General features: G+C 43.3%; 2 protein-coding genes across 12 annotated transcripts in view; one reads left to right on the top strand and one right to left on the bottom strand.

The window, feature by feature from the left end:
* Pfkfb2 (6-phosphofructo-2-kinase/fructose-2,6-biphosphatase 2) overlaps positions 1-16,078 on the bottom strand; it is a 29,191-nt gene extending 13,113 nt beyond the window's left edge. For 6 of the 11 annotated variants that reach the window (XR_004770345.1, XR_004770346.1, XM_027417723.2 and 3 more), the window contains exons 1-9: positions 13,946-14,766; positions 12,692-12,808; positions 6,404-6,529; positions 5,841-5,937; positions 5,379-5,445; positions 5,170-5,244; positions 4,752-4,808; positions 3,734-3,858; positions 353-560 (exon numbers count right to left, since the gene is read on the bottom strand). Coding sequence is in view for 9 of the 11 variants with exons in the window: in XM_027417723.2 (XP_027273524.1) it covers positions 353-560; positions 3,734-3,858; positions 4,752-4,808; positions 5,170-5,244; positions 5,379-5,445; positions 5,841-5,937; positions 6,404-6,529; positions 12,692-12,788 (852 nt within the window). In the remaining 2 variants the exon portion in view is untranslated. Of the gene's footprint in view, positions 1-352; positions 561-3,733; positions 3,859-4,751; positions 4,809-5,169; positions 5,245-5,378; positions 5,446-5,840; positions 5,938-6,403; positions 6,530-12,681; positions 12,809-12,900; positions 13,061-13,780; positions 13,876-13,945; positions 14,767-15,946 lie in introns of those variants that run through there. The other 5 variants (XM_035445778.1, XM_035445780.1, XM_035445779.1 and 2 more) reach the window with 5 other exon arrangements.
* Positions 15,647-22,632, top strand: Yod1 (YOD1 deubiquitinase). The gene is made up of 3 exons (XM_035445786.1): positions 15,647-15,813; positions 15,849-16,115; positions 17,173-22,632. The coding sequence occupies exons 1-3, from the start codon at positions 15,753-15,755 to the stop codon at positions 17,874-17,876; spliced, it is 1,032 nt and encodes a 343-aa protein (XP_035301677.1). The 5' UTR covers positions 15,647-15,752; the 3' UTR covers positions 17,877-22,632.
* Positions 22,633-22,905: the final 273 nt, after the last annotated feature.

Genomic DNA, 22,905 nt, shown 5'->3' with positions numbered 1-22,905 from the left:
GGGGTTTGGAAATAAAAGCTAAACAAAGAAAATCCACCACACCACACACACATCATACACACAGAAACTACTAGCCATGGTCAAACTATAAACCCAAGAGGAAATGAAATTCAGCTGAAATTCTGCTTACATCACAAATCATGCTCAATAATTTCCTGATGGCTGAATGCTCTCAAGTGACCCATAATTTAATCCAGAGTTAGGAACAGTAAGCAGGGAACATCCTTAGCACTTGCCTGGCTATGTGAAGCCACAGCCTAAGCCCAGATGGGATTTAAGCAGGAGGGGATAAAACAGATGACCTCCACATTCTAATTCTAAGCTAAGGAAATCCAGCCTGCTGGCTACTCACCTGCTTTCCTCGAAGTGAAAGGCCAGAGTCACCCCCAATCTTTCCCAAAAGATTGAAGTCGCTCTCTCCATGCCGGCAAAGGTAGATGGTGCGAGGCTGGACATGGATATTCATAAGGTAGTAGACAATTTTACTCTGGATGTAGTCCTGGACTCTGTTGACCAGAAATCTCTGACCTACATTTATCACCTTGATGAAAGACAGATCCCTGGGAGAGAGTAGAAAGAAGAAATTTTACAGTCAGAAAATCTGAAACTAGGAGTGTAGTAGGCAGGGGGGACAAGGCTATCAGCACCTAGTGACAATCCCAGCACTTAGGAGGCTAAGGAGAAAGGGACTTGGGTTTGACCCTGACTCAAGACAAATGAGCAAACGAAAAGTATAGGGAGAATGATCTGTATATTGACTCACAGGCCCTATCAGCTCTTCCTTCTCTCCCCGTCACTGCCACATTTATAGAACAACCAAATGTTAAAAGATAGATTACGGGCTGGAAAGATAGCTCAGAGGTTAAGAGCACTGATCGCTCTTCCAACGGTCCAAAGTTCAATTCCCAGCAACCACATGGTAGCTTACAACCATCTATAATGACATCTGGTGCCCTCTTCTGGCCTGCAGACATATAGGCCAGAATACTGCGTACATAATAAATAAATCTTTAAAAAGAAAAAAAGATAGATTACATCTTCAAACTAGGTTGGCATATGATTTATTGAACTTAAAGTAAGTATGTACTGTCTTCTTGGTATCTATCCTGTGCCATGCCATATGTGTAAGTGTGAAAAACAGAATTCAGGGCTGGACTAAGTGACTTGAAGATTTTACTAAATTCAAAATTGGTGAGACACATGGGTCCCACATAATGTGGTCAAAATCTAGACAGAGCATGACAACTCAGGGGGAGGGGAGGAAAAATCAGGGTGCCTACTGCACCTTGCGTCACCTAATCAATCTCTCTCAAAGACATTGCCACTATTTGCTTTGTAGCCATAGGATTTTTCTTAAAATTAAAGTAATAAGAGCTTATTCAAAATAATGACCAGGAGGAAAATATACAATAAGGGAAATCACGACCCACCACCAGAGATAAAAATCTATAAACATACATACTGATAAACATAAATATCCCTCTAGAAAGCTTTTCTACTCAGGACATAAAGAGACTTAAGGTTATCTCCTTACGCAACATCTAGGGCAGTGCCTTTCAACCACTTTATGAAAATGCTTCTAAATACATATTCCGAGAAATCCATTTGAAGAAAGTGAAAAAGTTCAAGACATTAATGAGATAACTGTAGTGATTTAACATTTCATGATGTACAGTTGTGATGGCTGGTTTTGATAGTCATCTTGACTGGATTAAGAAATACCTAGGGCACTAGAGACACACCTCTGGTTCTGTCTGTGACAGTGTTCCCACAGAAGACTAAATAAGGGAGGAACTTTCACCCTGACTGTAGACAGCACCATCTCATGGTCTATAGGGTCCTGAACTTAACAAAGAGAAAAAAAAAAAAATGGAGCGAGACATGGAGCCTCACACCTGTAATCTCAGCACTAGGGTTGCCCTGAGCGCAAGGCTATCCTAGGATACACAGTGAGACCTTGACTCAAAAAATGGGGTTGGAGGAGGGAGAAAGCCAGATGAGCACAGCTTTTCTGCCTCTTGAGCCTCTGAGATGTGAGCAAGCAGCTGCCTTCCACCACCATGGGTGGGATCCAGTCCTGTTCCCATGCTCTCCCTACCATGGTGGCTGTACCTGCTGAACACTAAGCCAAAACTAACTCCTCCTCCCAGAGTTCCTTACGTCAAGTGTTCTATCGTGATGATGAGAAAACCAGTGGATATAACATTGTTTCATCAAAATACAATCCCAGAATTATGGAAGTAGAAGCAGAAGGGTCAAGGAGTTAAAGGTCATTCTCTGTTATATAGTAAGTTAAAGGCCAGCATGGACTCCTTGAGACTGTCTCAAAAACTCAAAACAAAACACACTATTTCATAAGGCAATGTTCCCACAGGTTTCCAAATATATACTGCCTTTCTGCAACATGGACTTAACATTTTACTATACCCCACACCAGGCAAATCAATCTGTATTCTATGCCTCACTGCCATAAGACATTACCAGCCATGATGGCTAACACTGATCAGACATTTGTCCTTCAGTCAGTGTCCCTGGGTTTATATGATACATATGCATATTAAAATACAAATTATATATGATGAACTTCAAAATCGAGGAGACTAATGATGGATGCATCTGAGGGATATTCAACAGCATTCTAGTTCAGATTTCCTAAATCTGGAGCAGTGCTTCTTGAGTAGAGATGATTTGGGTTCCTAGGAGGCATTTGGTAATATTTGAAAGCATTTCCCTTTTCACAGCTTGGAGGTGTTCCTGGTACCTAGTGGACAGAGGCCAAGGAGACTGCTAAGCATATTAGAATATGCAGAGTAGCCCCTTCAACAAAGAATCCCATAGTTGAAAATGTCACTAATGTTTAGGTGGAAAACCTTGTTCCAGAGCAGTGGTTCTCAACCTTCCTAATGCTGAGACCCGTTAATACAGTTCCTCATGTTGTAACCTCCAAACATAAAATTTTTGTTGCTTCTCTGCTTCATAACTGTAATTTTTCTAGTTATGAATCATAATGTAGGATCTGACATACAAGATATGTGATATGCAACATCTGTGACAGGGTCACTCTACCCCCACAGAGGTCCCAACCCACAGGTTGAAAACCAATGCTCTAGAAAACAGGAAAGAAAAACTGAAGATAGGAAAACATGGTTAAATGTGGTTAGGTAAGACATACAACCCATAATGTGTGTGCTGGATAGTTTATATCAACTTAATATAAGCTAAAGTCATCTGAGAGGAGGGAACCTCAATTAAGAAAATGCCTCTGTAACACCAGGATATAGGGCATTTTCTTAATCAATGATTGAGGGGGAAGGGCCAAGCCCATTGTGGTTGGTGCCATCCCTGGGGTGGTGGTACTAGGTTCTATAAGAACACAGGCTGAGCAAGCCATGAGGAGCAAGCCAGTAAGCAGCAGCCCTCCATGTCCGTGGTATCAATCAGCTCCAGCCTCCAGGTTCCTGCCCTGCTTGAGTTGCTGTCCTGACTTCCTTCAACGATGAACTCTAATGTGGAAGTGTAAGCCAAATAAACCCCTCCCTCCCCAGCTTGCTTTCGGTCATGGTGTTTCATCACAGCAATAGTAACCTAACTAAGACACTATCACAATACAAACCTTGTTCTGAGAAATGGCATAAATATCGTAGGTTTAGAGTACCAGAAAGAATAGAGACCAAGATGGAGCAAGACACTCTTCCTCCTGTTTCAATCCTCAGATCATGGGGTTGAACCTTACTTATCATAGTTGTCTGGGTCAAGGGGCTGGTAAGTGACTTTGTAGCACTCAATTCTCTTCAGGAAGTCCTCCATCACATTCTCCCTATTCCTTTCAGGGTAGTCAGGGCTTGACACCTTTACCTCCTGAAATCATAGGAACATATGGACCTGGTCAGAATTCTGTTCTTAACAGTTCTCTACAAATAGCCACTGCTAAAAACAGAAGAAGTCTATAAAAACAGCTTCTCACTAGAGCACTGGCATTCCCCATTCACTAACACTCTCATCCTGTCCTGTGACCCTGGCAACCAAAAAAGGGAAGACAACTGGAGAGTCATATGCCTGCCTTTGGCCAAAGGACAGAGGAAGTCATGCAGCTAATGCTGCTTCTGAGCCCTGAGCCCTAAGCCCTTTATGTACTTGCCTATGAACACAGAATGGGCTCCAATTTTCCCCTACTGCTTCTCAGAATAGGGTATGTGTCCCAGTACTTGACTTAGGAATCACTGCTTCTTCCTCAAATAAGGTTAATTCCAGCTCCTATGGTGTGAAGGCACCTCTAGGAGAGCATACAAAGATGCCTACTTAGCACAGAACAAAACAACCTGTCCAGGGAGTACTGTCTGGTGCTGTGCCCCACAGGGCATAGAAGTGCAATATTCAATGCTGATCAGAACATTAGACAACTACTGAATAAATAACCTCCCTATGAGGTGACTGAACAGGACAAAAAGAACTCTAATCTGGTATAATATTTAGGTTTCACTATTAGATAATATCAGAGCACAAAGCCAGGACTCCCACAGTCTAAGTTGTTCCCCATTCAACAACTCATTTTTATTCCTCACAGGCCCAGGTCCTTGTCCCAAGACAAGAGCATAAAGGTACAAAATGCTCTCAGATAAAGAAGACCTCTGTTTGCTTCCTTCTTTCACTACCCAGAGTCCCCCCCCCACACACACACACACAGACACTGAGAAAGACAGAGACAGAGAGACTGAGACTGACTGACTACAGGTGACAGGGGCAACACTCACCAGAATATTGGCAGCAATGACATCAGGATCATCACAGACAGATTCCACAAAGAATACCTAGCCATGGAGCAAAGACATGATAAACATGTCAAAAATGTCAGATTGTTAACTGAAAGCACATACTCACCTACTCCACCCAGCTACCCCATCTTCAGGATTTCCTTCATGAAGTGGCCTTTAAGGCCTCTTCCTTTAAAACCAGATCTTACCGCATCCCCTGGCCCTTACAGGCTAAATAAAAGTCAGAGAAAGGATCTAAACAAAAAAACTCAAGGATAAGGCATATGCCCCACATGGACAAAATCAGATATCCTAATCTTGTGCTCATCGGAGTCTTAGGGATCTGCATTCCCATCTCTCCAACCTAGCTCCCCACCTCCACTCATCCCTTTTCTTCCAACATAGCATCAGAGCCCACCTTGAAGGCATTCTGCTCTGCAAAGTTCAAAATCATGTCCCTCCTCTCCCGAGTGGTATTGGTAGCATCAAACACCTAGGCAGAAAGCATACAAAGTACATGAGTGGGAAGACAAAAATGAAACGACCCCAAGGCCAACTCCAGGTGGGGTTGAGTAACCAGGATGCTGGAAGAGTGTAGATGAAGAAGGGGAAGCAGACAAGGCTTACCGCAATCTGCCCACTCTCTTCAGTAAAATAAGCCTTAACATCTTCCAGTGCTACCAGAGCACACTGTCTGCCATGAGAACAAAGGAAATCAGTGAAAAGAGCTAAGATCAAACAAGGCCAGAGACACACATAGTTGTAGGAGTCACTTCCCACTCAATTTCTTTCTGGTTATGTTTCCCCTGATTAAATCTTTCAACTTTTCCAAGAAGTTTACACGCCATCCTACACCTTCCTCACTGTCCCATTTATAGACCTTATACCTCTTCAGGCATCACACAAAAGCATCTTCTAGAGCCCTGTCTGCTACCCACCCAACCCAAACTGATCTGTCAACCTAATCACATCCATTAAAATGTGCCCTCCCCCAAAAATATTTCCAGAGAAAAATGGGACCCTAACACATTCAGTCTCACAACTACCCAAAAACAGTTGACTTAGGTCAGGCCTTAAAAAAAGACTCACTTGCGAATCTTCATAGCTTCTTCATTGTCATGACGAAAGAAGTCATAAGACTTATAGGACTTGACTGCTTCACGCCGATATACCCCAAGATTAAACACTGCAGTAAAAACAATACAATGGCCCCACTAAAGGAGACTTCTTGGCCTAACAGAGTGGCCAGTGGAATGGGGGAAAAAAACACCATATATGTCGGAAACAATACCAAACTAAGACAAGTTGGGCTAAAGATCTGACTTACAAGAGCGTGGGCAGGTCTAAAGCCCACTTCTACCTCCTCAGCTACTGTCTTGCCAGGGTACCATTAAGGTTCAAAACATGACACATGTGACAAGGGTTTTGAGATACCATATTCTCATTTAATTCTGAATATTTCTATCAAAGGCATTCTATCAAAACTAGGATGATCTGCCTAGGCCTGGAGGAGACATGGCTGGGGACAGGAAACATATCCAGTAAATTAGGAAGTATTATAGGACCTCAATGCTAGGTAGACTAAGTCTCTCAGAGGCCTGTGGGGACCCAGAACTAACCAACTCCCTTCCCATTGAATGGCCTGCACCTACCTTTGGTGGGTACCCCAATCCAGTTGAGGTAGCGTGTTAGTTTCTTGGACACATAAGTTTTACCCCGGGCTGGCAAACCAATCATAACAATGAGAGTTGGGGAGTTGGTCATGTAGGAAGCCCATGCTAAAAGAAAATGAAACAGGTAGAGCTTAATGACTACACATCTCCTGAGGTTTATGTACCAGATGAGGAACTTCATAGTCATCATCTAATCTTCATAAACCTACAGGGCAAAGGTCCAGGAAGAGTGAGGAGGCAAAATGAGGCTATATTTGGCATATCCTCTTGAAACAGAGTGAAAGGGTCATGTAGACTTCTGTAAAGTACACACACCCAGTCATTTATTTCCCAAGTCTTCAGAGAGGTTCCCAAGAGGGAAAGAAATACTAGTAAAGATTGGGAAGAGAAAGAATGCCTAACAACATTGTAGCTATGAGTCTATTCTCCCCAAACTAGACTGGCTTTAAAATAGGTCCCACAGAGTGTATCCCTTAAGGATCCCAGGCATCCCTCCAGAGCCCAAGGCAAGACTTTGAAGGTCTCTGCAAAAAGAGCCCTGTCTCAAGCTGTTTTGGCCACAACACTGAGGCCATGAACTCCTCCTCCACTTTAATTTCTAAACCAGTGATATCTGGTAGCCAAAGCCTGCAGGATAAAGGGTTGACTAGACTCCATAAAGGTTCCAGATTAAGCACAGGGAGGCCTGTCTGCCTCAACAGCTCATATAAAGGCAAGATGACTGGAAAGCAGAACTGTAGCAGTTGGCGGTGCTGACCTTTCTGAGTAACTAACTTCTCTCAGGAGTGTTTGTTTACAAATATAGGTTTCCCTGGGTTGGTGGGCTTAGAAGGTTAATGACTTGTACAGCACAAAATTAGTCAAGTGTAGACCTGGCATTGGAATCCAGACCTGTGCTACCCAGAAAGTTTTCTCCCTAACAAAAGGCCTTTTTCAGTTTGCTCTCAGAACTGGTTCCTCCCTGAGTACACTGACACAGAGCAAAGATGGAGAAAAGACCCACATTTGTGTATGATCAACCCCTTTCTTGAAGCCAAGACCCAAGCTAAGGTTATCAGGGAAAGACAAGAAAAGGAAAAAACAAAACACCTTGAACTTCTGCTTTCAGCACCCTTTTCCAAAGGAGCCCTGCAACATGTGTCACCTGGTGGTGACAATGCCACTTTGAGGCTAAACATCTTTGAACCTGCAGTGAGGTTGTTCTCACTGTGCCAAAAACAAAGGCACCAGGGCATTTCCCCACATTTGTGCACTAAGGATCTGCACCCTCAAGACCTGATGTCATTATGTCATGTGCATTGCAGTTGTGACACACTTCCCCGTTTGCAGGGATCATGGGAAGAATATCTTAAAAGGGAGGTGTGGCCCACCATGATTTTGGAGGAGAAAGGCACCCACCTAATAGATACTTAAAAAAAACTTGTTCAAAACCAACAGTTCAGAACCTGCTGGATGCCTCCCGGCCTTGAAGACTCCTACTTCAATCTCCTCAGAGTCTTTATTTGTTTAGCTTTGCCAAATAAACTTCGGTTTAAACATCTATTAAATGTCTCTATGAATTCTTTCCTTCAAAAAGAACTAAGAGACCACCTACTAAGAGTTCAACCCCTGTTGCATGGGGGAAACTGCAGACTCTGGACAGGAGCTCCACCAAAATAGGTAATGGAGCAGCATAGGCACTTTTCATCTCTATCCACACAAGGCGCTAAGGGGTAAGAAAACAATACCTTAAAGTCTCTGGGGCATTAGTCCCTGAGCACTGACCCCAGCAGGCAACAGGCCTCTCTCTCCTGGCATCAGGTTCGTGCAGTTAACACACCCCCCCCCCCTTCATGTTCTCCAGCCTAATGCATACTCCTCTGGACAATTGACAATTTGGCTCATTAGCTACACTTACAGGCCTCTCTGTCCACATCTTCAGGCCATTAGGCACTTCCCCCAAAGGTGCTGTTTCCCTCCCTGAAGTTTAGAATAAAGCATGCTTAGGAGCTGCTCTGCTCTGAGAGAAACCACGGAGAGGAGGCTGCTCTGTGTTCCCCATGTTGGACAGAGAAAACTAACAACAAAAGAAAACAGGGCTGGGTCACAGGCACTCCATAGCCCTACTCTTCAGCACCACTCCTCTAGCCTCGGCCTAGAGCACATCCAGGCACATGTGCACACACACACATACACATACACACACGCTCGACTGTGCGCACACACACCTGCTATAACCAGGTTTTTATCTGTGAAAATAAAATAAAGCAAAAAAAGAAAAAATAATAATAATACTGGGAAGCTGGTGTCCTATCTGTTAAAAGGAGAAAGCACCACCTGAGTTTGAGTAGAAGGTACTTCACACCAATTGACCTAGAAATACGTAATACCATGTCTTGACAATGGAAAACTGCCCCAACCCTGAAATTCTTTTGTCTTCTTATGCAGAGTTAAACTTGCTTTATCCAGCTTCAATTCATTTTCTCTTTATAAGCATGCTTAGTCAAAATGAGAGCTTGACAGTTTCTTTCACATAAATGGAAAAACTAAATCCCACAGACTTTAAGAGCTTGGCCCACAGGACAACAGAAGAAAGTCAAGGTCAGGCTTCCTGTCCACATTCCTGATCTCATGACTGCCTATTCAGGCTTATCTGCTGGTTCTTGGCCATCACATTAGCAGGGAAAACATAACTGTGTTCTCCAAGCTTATCTGGAAGGATGTCTAGGAGAGTAATGGTTCCTGCTCCTCACCGCCAAGGATTTTTTTTCTATTATATAAACAGACTCAGTATTTTGAATATGCAACCCATAAAGCATTATCATTACTGTTATCTTAATTTTATTCATTGAAAGTTACAAAACCTGATTATCTACTATTGTTTGACTGATAAGCATGAAATAATCAAGTTTAAGAACAATACTTAAACACTAAAAAAACTGAGGTTTTTGTCAAGCAGTGCAGCCTTAGTCGGTAATAACCAACCTCCAGCAAACACATCTCTTGAGGCCCCGAAACTTCAAAGAACATATTACCACATGGCTGAGGACTTCCACTGGGACTATCATGTTCCTTATACTTCTCTAAGAAATGCTGTTGACTTGAGTGTACAGAAATATAAAGGTGTTCACTGAAGTGTTCTTCATGATAGTGAAGAATTTCAAACAATTACTGGATGAGATTAATACAATGTAGAAAGAGGTCAATATGGATTTGCCAACAGGAAAAAAAAAATAAGAGTTCAAAGTGTAGGAAACAGAACAGAATAGATATATCATGAGGCTACCTATGTTTGGTAATGGGATACACCAGAATGAAACACCTAAAAGAAGTGAATTTAACAAAGATAGGAGAGATTGGAAGAGATTTTACTTTCCATGCTTCCTTTTTGAGTTATTTGAGTTTTCCTACACATGCACTGCTTTTGTATTTAGGGGAAAATATACTGGTCTTCTCCAGATCTACTCAAAATATCTTAAAAATAAAGAAAAGAAACCAAAAGTTGAGAAAGAGAAAAAAAGACTTAATAAAGAAAGCTCATAGGACCCTCATTTACTGCTCTCAGAGACCCCTGAAACCACTCACCTGGGTATCTTAAAAGGACCCAGCCAGCCTGCCTACTACCCCATCTCAGTAACATCTCAAGTCCTAGTAAGGTTCCTCAGAGGTTTTGGCCTTGAAACAAAGCCCAGTCACTTTCCAGACTCAAAGTTAGCAAGCAGGTGTAATGAGCAACAAGGAGATAGCAGTTGAGCTATAAATAAAGCAACACTAGACAGTGGGGAGTTTATAACAAGGTAACCTTCCCCACACAATGAAGAATGGGTGAGTCTGGGTCTATCAGCTTGTGTGTGATACCTACCATTTAGAGAGTTTTTTTTTAAAAAAAAGGACACAGTAACAGAACAGAATAGGTGCCTATGAATCTACTCGTTAGTAGGATGGATCAGAACAAGACATCTAAACAATCAAACTGTCAAATCTTTGTGTACAGCAGAGCAAAATAGACCAATATTCTCCTAAGGATCTCATAATCTCACAGTACAACCATAAAGTTAGAAAAGTTGGGTACATAAATGACAACTCAGAGTCCTTCGGTTGTATAAAAAAAGCAGTTTCAAAGAGTGAGAGATTAGCAAAGAAAAGCTAGAGCCGGAGCAGGGATGAGTCTAGAGAACACCAACAGGACCTAGGATTATGGTTCTTAATCAAAAGCCCTCAGGCAGAACTATGAAAGGGTCAGGAAGGCAGGCAGGTGCAGCTACTTGGAGAGCAAAGCAGAGCTAGAAGGGATGACAATGTGAACTAGCTGGTTCTGATGTCCACTCCATCCCTCCTGACTGTTTTTTGAATTACATACCCTAGTAACAGGAGCACATTCCCTTTAAGAGGGCCATGCTGGGTCAGAACACGTGAGTTACAATACTGTTAAACAGAAAACATTCTTCACTGAAAAAAAACAATTCTTTACCATGTTCTTAAATTATGAGGTGCTGGTAGGATTTAAGTACAATCCTATTTCTATGTACTGTTTCAAGAGTAAATACAAAAAGTAGAGTCACTCGTGAGACAGTATACACAGCATCTGCTTCAATAGTCATCTGACTGTATGCACCGATCTAATTCTCACATCACTCCCAGGAGAACCACTTTAGTATTTCACTTTATAACAGAGTAAACTATGTAAGAGTGGCAGTGTTCACTTGTAATCCTAGCACTCTGGATCTAAGGCAAGGAAAGCACGTTTAACACTGATCTAGGCTACATACTGGGACACTGTCAAAGGAAAGAAAAGGGGGAAGAAGAAAAGGGAGTCAGAGGGGACAGAGAGAGGGAAGTCTTGATTCTTTTTTTTTTTTTAAGGGTAAACTGAGGGAGAGAGGGGTTAAGCAAATTGCCCACGGGTACATAGCTAGGAAACAGGAAAACCATCATTCAAACCCAGGGAGTCTGACTGAAGGGGCTACAATTAAGCATCTTGCTGCCTAGTTTACTCATGCAACAGTTTGCCCTCAGTACTGCCCTGGCAAGGAAAAGAGACCCTAGCCACAGAGGTGTTCCAGGCTCAGTACTATAACTGCACCTGTCAGGACATGTCTCATGATGCCAGGTAAAAGAGCAAGAAACTACGAGAGCCTGACACCATGCTGGAGCTTTTGGGGTCAACTCTGAACACAGCCAGGACCTGGTCTCCTGCTGACCACCCACCTCCTTCCCCCTACCCATATGCATAAGCACTTCTTACTAAATGGAGAACCGACTGGAAGAGTTCCCAAAAAGGCGACATTCCACAAGGAAGACCAAGCATGCTAAAACACTTCTGTGGTTTCCAGAAACATCTGCGGACCAATGTCCCAGACTTTTGAGGAACTCTAGAGCCTTGCTGAGGAATGTAAAGTCAGGAACAAGAAAAGATGTTTCATTCCCCTGCCACCATTTCTGCCATCTCTGGGCTTATGGTGAAAGAATCTGCAAAATGCAAGGCTAACCCTGTAAGAATGTAAGGCACCCAAGACACTGAGAGTCACATGTCAGGACTCATTCCCCTCAGGCCTGGAGGTGCAGGATGAGTACTGGCTTCTACCTGCAACTTCTGCTTGTTTATTTGTTTTGAGACAATGTCTTGAGTACCCCAGGTGTACTCTGAACTAAGCACAACCTTGAACTCCTGATCCTGCCTTCATCAAATCAGGGTTTGGATTACAGGTGTGTGCCATCACGCCTGGCTTCTGCCTGCAATTTAGACTGTGTTCTAGAACACAGTTTAAGAGATAAAGGGAAACTGAGATAGTGACAGCCCCAGGTTAATCCTGTACCTTGACACTCTGTCATCCTATGTATGTAATAACTAGCATCCAACATCAGGCAAGTGTTCCCAAATCCAATGAAAGCAACAAGAAACTCTGGGCCACATAGCAGTCAAGCTCCAAAGACACATTTTACTAACCCTACTTGTTTGGAATAAGACATTGCCCACTTTGTAGACTTTAATCCCATGTCATGTCCAACACAGTGGCGCACATCTAAAAAATAGGAGAATTGCATGAGCCACCGGGCAGCCTGGGTTACACAGTAAGTGCCCAACAAGCCAGGGTTCTGTAGCAAGACTCTGTCACAAAATAAGGAAAACATAAATTGCCATGCCAAAGAATTACTATTTACTCCCACAGAGCAAGAGTCTAGGATACAAATACATTTCCAGGACCAAACCAAAAAAAAAAAAAAAAAAAAAAAAAAAAAAAAAAAACTCCTAAGAGAGAGCAGCCTTCACTCTTTACCAGAACTCACAGCATTTCTTCCCTGCCTTCCGCAGGTTTGAGGTATGAGGTTTACAGTTGCTGCTGCTGCTGCTTCTGTGTTCTGTGGAAGATGAATTCCCAGACATGGTAGTTCTTCAGGAGGCACCTGGGAAAAGAGATAGGGGAAATACAAGGAAGGGAAGGAAGGTGTCCCTAAAAACAATAGAGATTATTGTGATACAAGCAAGGAGTCCCTACCAAGATTCAGATCCTGCCTCTTCCTCCAATTCAAGCGCACTTGTTCTTGGATAATTCACAAACCCGACTCCTCACCTATAGAGCTGCACTCCAACTTAGAATTTATTTGTTGACCTTGTTCACATTCATGTATCTCAAATCCAGGAAGCCTTCCAGTAATCTTTCAATAAAGCAGATTTTCCCATCATGATTACTTCAGTTTGTTTTATAGAACTGACAAATCAAAGATAACCGACTAAAGTGTTTGTCCAATTCTCTAGACCTCACATTCTAGTTTTAAGAATACGGAGAGAACGGAGGTGGCAATCAGAGGTGAGGTGGAGGTGGGGAAAAGCGAAGTGCATTGTCAAGAAAGCAATCTCAATCCAAAGGTAAGACTCAGTCTTGAAGCGGGAAAAAAGAAGAATGAGAAGGGGAACGCTGGAGAGGCCAGGGGCAGAAACATGTTCTCTGAAGGAAGAATTGTAACGGGACTGCGATATCCCTAGCGTGTTACACTCTCCTCCTCTGTTCTCCATTCTCAAGTCGTCCTCCCTGCCCTCTCCTTTCCACCCTCTGGGGCTCAGCGGAAGAAAATGATTTACATACAAAGTAAGCCTTGGGTCCTAATACCAACTACAGGGTAGGAGGGACCGAGTCTCACTTCTCAAACCCAGATAGATACCAAGGAGCTCAAGACAAAAGGTCGTATTAAAAAAGCAAACAAAAAACCCTTGCACGGCTCCTCGCCTGACAGCACAAATCCTTCAGTCCTAACAGCTGCGGCTCAGCTCCCCAGGAGCGCCAGGGGAGCTACACTTCCCGAAGGGCTAAGCACCTTAGCCGCGCCCGCGCAGCACCCCATCCTCGCGTCCTCGCATCCTGCTCAACCATCGCTCACCCTATTCGACCTGCCCTATTCGTCCTCGGGGCTGTGGATCTGGTGTCGCCACCGCCACCGGAGCGCCGAGAACCAGACCTTGCCGACAGACTGAAGCCCCGGACCCCCCCTCCCTCCCCGATCACGTGGCCCGCTGGCTCCGCCCACCAGCGCATCAGCCCTCACCTGGAGGCAGGCTGGACCAATGGAGCACCTGCAGGGCCGGAGGCGGGCTCCTGGGGAGGCTGGGCTGCCTCGGGGAGGATCTGTGATCGCCTAGGGCTGCGGGCTCCCAGACCCGACGACTCAAGTGGAGCTTGGTGGCGTCGTTGCTTAGGAACAAATCGAGCTGAAGGCGGGGTTAATTAAAAAGCCTTACCTTTTTTTTTTTTTTTTTTTTTTTTCCCTTACTCTCGCGAGACCTATTTGACTGACATCCTGCGTGGGAGTTGACTGGGGAAAGAGCGAAGATTAACGCCTTCACGCCTGAACCCCAGCTAGGCTCAGGTTACTCCCCAAGTCTCGGGGAGGTAGACATGTGCTTTTAATTGAGAGATGCCCGGCTGGCTACCAGGGTGCGAGAGCTGACTGCTAACCTAAGCCAACCAGGCTCCAAACCCGAGCTTCCCTGGCCCCAGGTGGCTCCAAGCCACGCCCCCTCGTGTCCTCCCACTGCCGCGACCCAGACTGTGTCACCCGTGGTCATCTGGAAGAGCCAGGGAGGAAAACTGCACCTGCTCCTGGTGTGGGGGGTGGAGAGGGATAACATTTGCTGCTGCAGTGGGTTCTTTTTTTTTTTTTTTTTGTCTTTTTGTTTGTTTTTCGAGACAGGGTTTCTCTGTGTAGCTTTGGAGCCTGTCCTGGCACTCGCTCTGGAGACCAGGCTGGCCTCGAACTCCCAGAGATCCGCCTACTGCAGTTGGAGAGGCTTAGGGAGAGGCTGTGTCCGGGCGTTTTGTTTTGTTTTGTTTTTTGTTTTTTACACGTTCCAGAAGTACTTCTTTCCGAGGTTACCCCGTCAGCTCAGCACGCCGTTGGCACTTGACGGTCCCCGGTGGGCGAGCGGGCGGGGAGGGAGGGAGGGAGGGAGGGAGGGAGGAGGCAACTTGCTGCTTCAACGTTAAGTATGAAACGTGAAGGAACCAGGGCGGCTTTACTCGTGTCCTCTTTACCTGGGAATGGGGTCGTCTTCCAGCCAGTCCAAGTATGCGTTTCACGGCCCTAGTGCGTTACTCGCGCGTGCTACAAACCCTGTCATTATTTGGCGTTTACTGCACTTTTTTTTTTTCTTCTTTTTTAATGGGCAAGGCCGTGCCGGGCTCTCGGCACACACGGCTGGAAACCCGCCCGTGTGTCCGGCATGACCTTCCTCCCCGTCCCCTGTCTCTGAGCCGCATGAGGACGTGTGGTCCCCCCTCCCCGTGCGGGAACGAAGCGTCTTCCGCTTTGGACGCCCGGGGCGGCCCCGGGGGTGCGGTGACAGGCGTGCGTCCTCCTTGATGCCGCCGCCACCGCCGCCGCCGCCCCCGGGTGAGGCCATCGCCGCCCCCGGGCACGGCTGCTGACCTCACACAGTCTTTCTGAGGTGGCAGATGGACGCTTTCAGGTTCGTCTCACCCAGGAGTGCGGTCGTGCCGTCCCGTGAGCCCCGGTGAATCAGTTCGGGCCTCGTCAGCCGCCCCTGAGTGTCCGGCAGGTCCTGTGACCTTTGTTTTCCTTGTCAGCCATGAGTCTGCTTTTCCTGGTGTCTCCAGGGCGGCTTTCATCATCCCCGACCTCCCTGCAAGGTGACACCCCGCTCTGCTAGACTCGGGAACTCCCTCCCCGCCCTCCTCCCCGCAGCATAAATGCCGCGGACGCCCAGGGCGCCCCACCGCAGCGCCCGGGGACAGCCGGCCGCCCTTAGCACTTTAACCGTCCGCGCTCCGCCGAGGACCGACGCCGGTCCCTAAGCGAGGTGACGCGAGAAGCGCCACAGCGGCTACTTCTCGCGATGTTTGGCGGCGCCAAAGGCGGCCATTTTGGAGTCCCCCCTGCTGGTTGCTCCGCGGCGGCGGCGGCGGAGGCGGCGGCGGCGGCGGCGTCGTCTCCTCCCAGGCTGCGGCAGGGACCAAAGCTGGCCCCGCAGGTGGCCGGCCGGCCGACACCATGTGGCGGCTCCGCTGCAAGGCCAAGGGTGGCACTCACGTTTTGCAGGGACTGTCCAGCCGGACCCGCTTACGGGAACTTCAGGGCCAAATCGCCGCGATCACCGGGATCGCCCCGGGCAGTCAGCGAATCCTCGTCGGCTACCCGCCCGAGTGCCTGGACCTCCGCGACCGGGACGTCACTCTCGGGGACCTGCCCATCCAGTCAGGTACGGGCACCGGCCGGGACCGGGGAAGGGTCACAAGGTGCCGGTGGGCCAGCCGGGGGCCTGGCGGAGCCCAGCTCCGTCCGTCCGTCCGTCCGTCCGTCCGGGAAGGCAGGGCAAGTGTCAAGTCTCTTCGCTGCCTGGGAGGGAGGAGAGCCCGGAGCCTTGAACTTCGCGCTTCCCTGAGCCGGCTTCCGCGAGACCGCCCCATTCGTTTTGTCTCCTCTGCTTTCCCAAAGGACAGCAGGACCCCTATTTCTCTCTGTCCCCATCACCAGCAGGCCAGCAGTTGTGATAACCGATTTTAACCAATTGGTGTGTTTTGGGTTTTTTTTTTCTCTCTCTCTCCGGTTAATTTGTTTTTATAGTTTTGTTTCGTGTACGCTTACTTGTACTGTATTTACTGTACAGTTTTGTTCCCGGTATTAAAACTTGAATATCAGTGTTGATCATTAAAAAAAAAAAAAAAAAAAAAAAAGGCTTTCCATTCTGTGGCAAGGCCCCTCTGCACATCAAATGGTATGTATAGTCGTGCAAAGTGCCAGGAAAATACCACGGTGACCTACCTAGTCTGTGGTTAACATCTGAAAGATTCGTGGTTTAAAATGCAGAACACAGGAGGGGTTTTTGTTGTTGTTGTTTGGGTGTTTTTGTTTTTGTTTTTTGAGACAGGGTTTCTCTGTTAGCTTTGGAGCCTGTCCTGGAACTCAGCCACGAACCCAAAAGAGATCCACCTGCCTTTACCTCCCAAGCGCTGGTAATTAAAAGGCCTGAGCCACCACTGCCCAGCTTGTTTTTCAACTTATCTTTTCACATAAGGGTTTTTGTCTCCCAGGTTGAGATGCAACTTGAAGCATTTTTTTTTTTTTCCTCTTTTCCTTTCTGAAGACACCGTGAACTAAAAAACAAACAAGTGTTTCTGGTCTCTTGTTTACAAAGTCGAGTTCTCCTTGGTAACCCTGTTTTAACTCATGTGGCTCATAATTTACCTACGGAGTTGGCTAATAAACACCCAGTCTATAATTTCTCTGCAGTTCTGGATTTCTTTTATTTTTAACAGGTGACATGCTGATTGTTGAAGAAGACCAAACCAGACCAAAAGCTTCACCTGCATTTTCAAAATATGGTGCTCCTAGTTATGTCAGGGAAACTTTGCCTGTGCTTACCAGAACCGCAGTCCCGGCAGACAACTCCTGCCTCTTTACCAGTGTGTACTATGTCGTTGAAGGAGGAGTCTTGAATCCAGCCTGTGCCCCTGACATGAGACGTCTCATAGCACAGATTGTAGCAAGTGACCCAGACTTCTATAGTGAGGCAATACTGGGGAAAACAAATGAAGAGTACTGTGAATGGATCAAAAGGGATGATACTTGGGGAGGAGCAATTGAGATATCAATTTTGTCTAAATTCTATCAATGTGAAATATGTGTGGTAGATACCCAGACAGTTAGAATTGACCGTTTTGGGGAAGATGCAGGATATACCAAAAGGGTTCTGCTCATCTACGACGGTATCCACTATGATCCTCTTCAGCGGAACTTCTCTGATCCAGATACTCCTCCTCTGACCATTTTCTCCTCAAATGATGATATTGTTCTTGTACAAGCACTGGAGTTAGCGGAAGAAGCTAAAAGAAAGAGACAGTTTACTGATGTAAACCGCTTCACCCTAAGATGCATGGTGTGTCAGAAGGGGTTAACTGGACAAGCGGAAGCAAGGGAACATGCCAAGGAGACAGGCCACACCAACTTTGGAGAGGTGTGATCTGTTCGTAAGAGTTGGAGCCTACTACCTCACAGATCCAGAAGGCTCTGGGTTTCCCAATAAGCTATTCATAACCCTACAGAATAGAAGAACACAATGCTTGGACCATCCTTTTAACTTAAACCAGTATGACTGACCCTGAAATTCCTTGTTAAGATTAAAATTAGTGTGCAAGTTTACAGGTGTGTGTCTACGCTAGTGGCATGCCCTCTTTCTACTAGGGTGACGGAATAGGTGGCTTGGGTCACTTCTGATGCTAACCTGAAGACTGGATTCTATTATAAACCAGCACCCATCGGCTCTTTAACTTACAGAAGAAAACATCATATTTTAGGTAATGAGGAAAGCCTTGCAGAGGTTCACTGGACATATACTTCGGTGTCTCCAGTAGTTGATTCCTTTTAATAACTTTGAATGAGTTAGTAGTTTCTAAATTCTGAATTGATTCATCAGATGAAGATACTCAGAATTGTCAAAACTTTTTATATTGCAATTTGGTAGACTTTATAAGTGTATCTAACAACTTCTAAATGCATAAAAAGCAATTTTACAGGGATGTGTGTATTCCTTGAGAATGTTATCCAAAACAGGAATGGGGTCCTGTTGGAGATTTTCTAGTGTATAAAGTAGAATGTATAAGGGGGAAAGGTGCCTGAAGCAGCTTACTGAAGCTTTAAAAGACTGTTGGCCTCATGTTTTAATGCAATTCATGTGTTGGTATTTGTCACATTAGATTTTTTTTAATGAAGCAGGGTATGCCTTCTTAATTGCTAATTTAGTTTAAAATTCAAAGTATCTTCAAATTTGAGTGGTTTTGTTTTGTTTTGATGTTTTTCTTTTGCTGTTTTACATTAAATCTGTCTTGAGGGATTTCATTCCCTCAGTTGTCCTGCTGAAAGCACTTCTTCCAAACAAGTCTTCCTCAAAGGTGTCAATTGATTTCGTAAATGTGTTTTTCATAGATAACAGTGTTCATAGCTCCACTTTGATCTGCAAGTTAGTACTTTGTTTACCTGTGATCTTTGACTTTCAGTTTTTAAATAATTGATTGGGTTTGTTTCACTTCTAAAATATAAAGTTTTAAAATCCTTGCCTTATACAGCTCTCTCAGAATCCTGCTACCTAGTATCAGATATGTAGCCATTTGCTTGATGGATTAATCCTCAAGACACACCCACTCAAAACTTAACTTCACTATACAATCTTCCAGGTAAAGTTTTCTACCTCTTAATTCTTCTAAAGATCAGGGATCTTTAAGTTGCAGTTTGTGTACTCTGTCATACAATGTAAAGAGGCATACTGTTGTGAAGTTTTGTCATCTCAATCTCAGATTTACTGTTTAGCTCAGGCAACCATCGGTGCACTTTAAAGCACTTACATCTTTTCCCGTGTATCTTAGTAAATGTTATCAAATTAAGGTCAACCCTTGGCCTTTTACTTGGTAGTGGTAACGATGTAAAATCAAGGAATATTAAAGTGAACAATTTAGAAAGTTCCTTTAAAGAACAATTGAAGGATTCACAAAGTATGCTTCACTCATCAGGTGACATTCTTTCTTGATTTGAGACAAGGTCTCCCTATGTGTTTCTGGCTGGCCTGGAATTTACTATATAGACCAGGCTCTTCAAACTTGAAGTGGTCCTTCTGCCTCAGCCTCCTGAGTGTTGAGATTACAAAGGAGGGGCCGCCACACCTGACCGGATGACTTTCTTGAAAACCTTTATGCACATAGCCAGTCAGGCAATAGCAATTATTATAGTCATATAAATTGAAAATACTTAATTTTTGTGTTCCTTTTTTGTTTGTTTGTTTTGTTTTATTTCTTTAACTGAGCCTTAAATATAGCACCAGTGAAGTTAGAACACTGAACATTTGGCATTTGTGACATGTGTAAATGACTCACAAAAGTCTCTTTGGTCCAGATGATTTTTTTTATCTCTTTTATTTCCTCTATAAAATAATTTAATTTAAAACTGTACATTAAAAATATAATACTGGGTGACATCCATTAATCGAGTTGTGTGCATCATATTTATAAAGTCTGCCTTCCTATACCACTTGAGCATCCAAATTCAATGTTTCTAAAATTTTGGATCCAGAAGTTTGTTCATGTAACAATTATTTATTAACTTATAATGTGTAGGGCATGTTCTATTTTTTGAAGATAAATTCCTGTCACTTTAAATTTGAGTCTGCATTATCTACAGAGGATTAGTTTAGTAAATGTAAAGAAATAGAATGAGTGCTGATGTCTTAAAATTCAAAGCCTTCATTCCAAGTGTTTGTTTAGTATTTATTTAGGGAGTTTTTTTTATCCTATTTATCTTACACCTGGTTTGTCCAGTTGCCAGGTAGACACTGATAGTCAAATGGCTTTAAAAAAAGGCTTTTTAATTATTTGCTGACTTGAAAACTGGCTTTAGAGTAGTGTTCTAGTTTAGAACATTCAAGGTGAAGCATTATATGCAAATTATTTAATTATTTATGTTCCTTCTAAATACAAACTGGTAAGCCTCATAAAATTTAAAGGGTTTTGTTGTTATTATTGTTGTTGTTTTATATTTTTTGCCTGTGCTTATTAAGCTCTTGAAATTATTTATTAATGAGTAAACTCATGAGAATTTTGAAAAATCTGTAAATTTAGTTGCATCGTAACTAAAAGAAATTTTTTCCTAATGATACACTTTCTTTTGTTCAGTTTTTGCCTGTCCTACAAGAATTTCTTTTTTAATTGAAATGAGACCGTTTACATTAGTGTGTTAGAATATTAGATGTAGAATAAAAATTATACTTTTACCCCACTACCCCAGTCTTCCCTCAGTCTTCTTTGGATTAAAGATTCAGCCTGTTTTTATGAAGATACCCTCCCTAGTTATGGTATTAGTCCAAATTAATGTCCCTGGGAATTTTGTGATAGGACAGCCATATGAAGATATCCGGGATGTAACCACATCTTTTAAAAGCTAGTGATTCATGGTTGATTTCTTAATTGTTCTTTGTGAATGAGAAATGAACACAATCAAATGGTTACTGGTCAGCCTAACCCTTTTGTTAGGAACTAATGCCATTTGAATATTCTATGAAGTCCCAAGTCCCAGAAAATCAGAATCCAAAAGTAACATTACTTCCCTACCTATATTTCCCTCTAACTGCTTTTGCCTAACTTGCTTGTCTATCTAGCTTCCTCCCTTCAAACTGTCCTAGTTGAATTTTCTGTCCATTTGGAAAATGTACAGAAGGATGTGTATGAAATTAAGCAACAATGATCCATATACACACAAGCATGTTATATATTAAAAATCAGGTGGCCTTCTTAAATTTACATATACTAAGAATTACATGTTTTCCTGTGTTGAAACATTATTTTTGTAGCACTTTAAAAATTGGAAAATAAAAGTTTACATAGCCCTCTACAGATCTTGAGGACAGGAAAGATACAACCTTCAGCATCAGTGTTTTCTGTATCTTCTGATAAAGTCTAATTTCAGTCACTATTAGGAGCTTGGTCTGTGCCCTAACATAAGAAATGTTATTTTTGTAATGTGATTCTTATCACTTGTTTTACAGTATTCAGATTTTGTTTACAGCACAGAGTTTTTAAAAGAAAGAGTAGATTCATCAACCCTTTCATTCATTTGTAAGTAAGCTTATTTTAGGGAAATTGGTTTTTGAGTAAGATATGCAAGCAGTATTTGTGAACCTAAAGGAATACTTGATTTGAATAAACTAGCTTGTTTCTCATGGTGATAGACATCAAACCAGGGCTTTGTGCTTGCTAGGTAAGTGCTCACTGATCAACATCCCCAGCCCCAGGGTGTTTTCTTAATAACCAATGTAATATGTCAGCACATCCAACTCAATGAATGTAAGACTTCCTTGATTGTGGTAGGTCTTTTTTCTTCAAAAATTAGTATTTGTTTACAGTGCTTTGAATATTTCACTTGGAAAACAAAGTATTTATGTTGATACTGAATTATGGAGTGTTTACATCTTAATTTAGTAGGAAAAAGTACTACTAAAAAGGCATGAATGTAAGCATTTTGCCTGGCATGCTTTTTTACTTCTGATTTTAAGTACATTAACCTGTATGTAGGAATTTAAGTATAGTGAAGGTATGCTTTGGTTAAGTTACAGGTAAAGAGGTTGAGAATTTCTACTGAGGTGATATGTCTTGGCACCAGAACTGGTTCAGAATGTTTAGTTAAGTATAATTCCCCCTAAGTTACTTAAAGGACAAGGGTTTCCAGTTCATATTTTGTGCCATTCAGGACTCCAGGTGTCACAGAAAATATGTTTATAACAAATTAATTTTTCCTTTAAGAATGCCTAATAAGTACATATAGCTTGTCAAAAGGATAAGGACTGAGAAATAGTCTATAAAGGCTGTATTAACACAGTAGAGCAGAGCTCCTTAAATAAAAAACAGCCATGAATCCTGAAATGCAGAGCTCTAGAACATAATTGCAAAGGTATTAAATGGAGCCAAACAGATAAAAGAGTTGTTTTCTTAGCATAAGAAAATGTGTTCTTAGTGAAGATGGACAGTATTGCTTTCTGAATGTTCCCTTGGCTGTTTCCCAGCAAGTTTTCAAAGTTCATGCACTGCTGCTACCTGGAAGATGTCTAACTTCATTTTACACAATTCATGATTTTGCCTTTGTTACTAAGATGCATTAATTTTATTTATGACGTGATTTTTCAATATCTAAATGTATGAAGTGACTTGTTTTAAAGGAATAAATAAAGTGAAAACATTGTTGTGTGAGCATATTTTGGGGTCAGGGCAGAGGGCCAGCGAAGAATACTACACTCAAGTTACATATTACCAACCCATACCACAGCTTGAATTTGTGTACCTGATTCCCACACCCGGAGTAGTTAGTGTTTCTCTTTTCTGATGCCAAAAGGCATTTAAATTTTCCCTTCACTAACTAAATTTCTTTCTAAATCCCCTGAAGTTTAAATTTAATAACCTTTGCTGGCAAATTGTTCAAATGTAAAAGTTGGGTGTCCCTGTTTTTTACTAGAA

This window comes from Cricetulus griseus, chromosome 5 (assembly GCF_003668045.3).
Source record: "Cricetulus griseus strain 17A/GY chromosome 5, alternate assembly CriGri-PICRH-1.0, whole genome shotgun sequence".
Classification (NCBI taxonomy): Eukaryota; Metazoa; Chordata; class Mammalia; order Rodentia; family Cricetidae; genus Cricetulus; species Cricetulus griseus.
The sequence above is the reverse complement of the archived record's forward strand: the minus strand, read 5'-3'. Positions and strand labels throughout refer to the sequence as shown.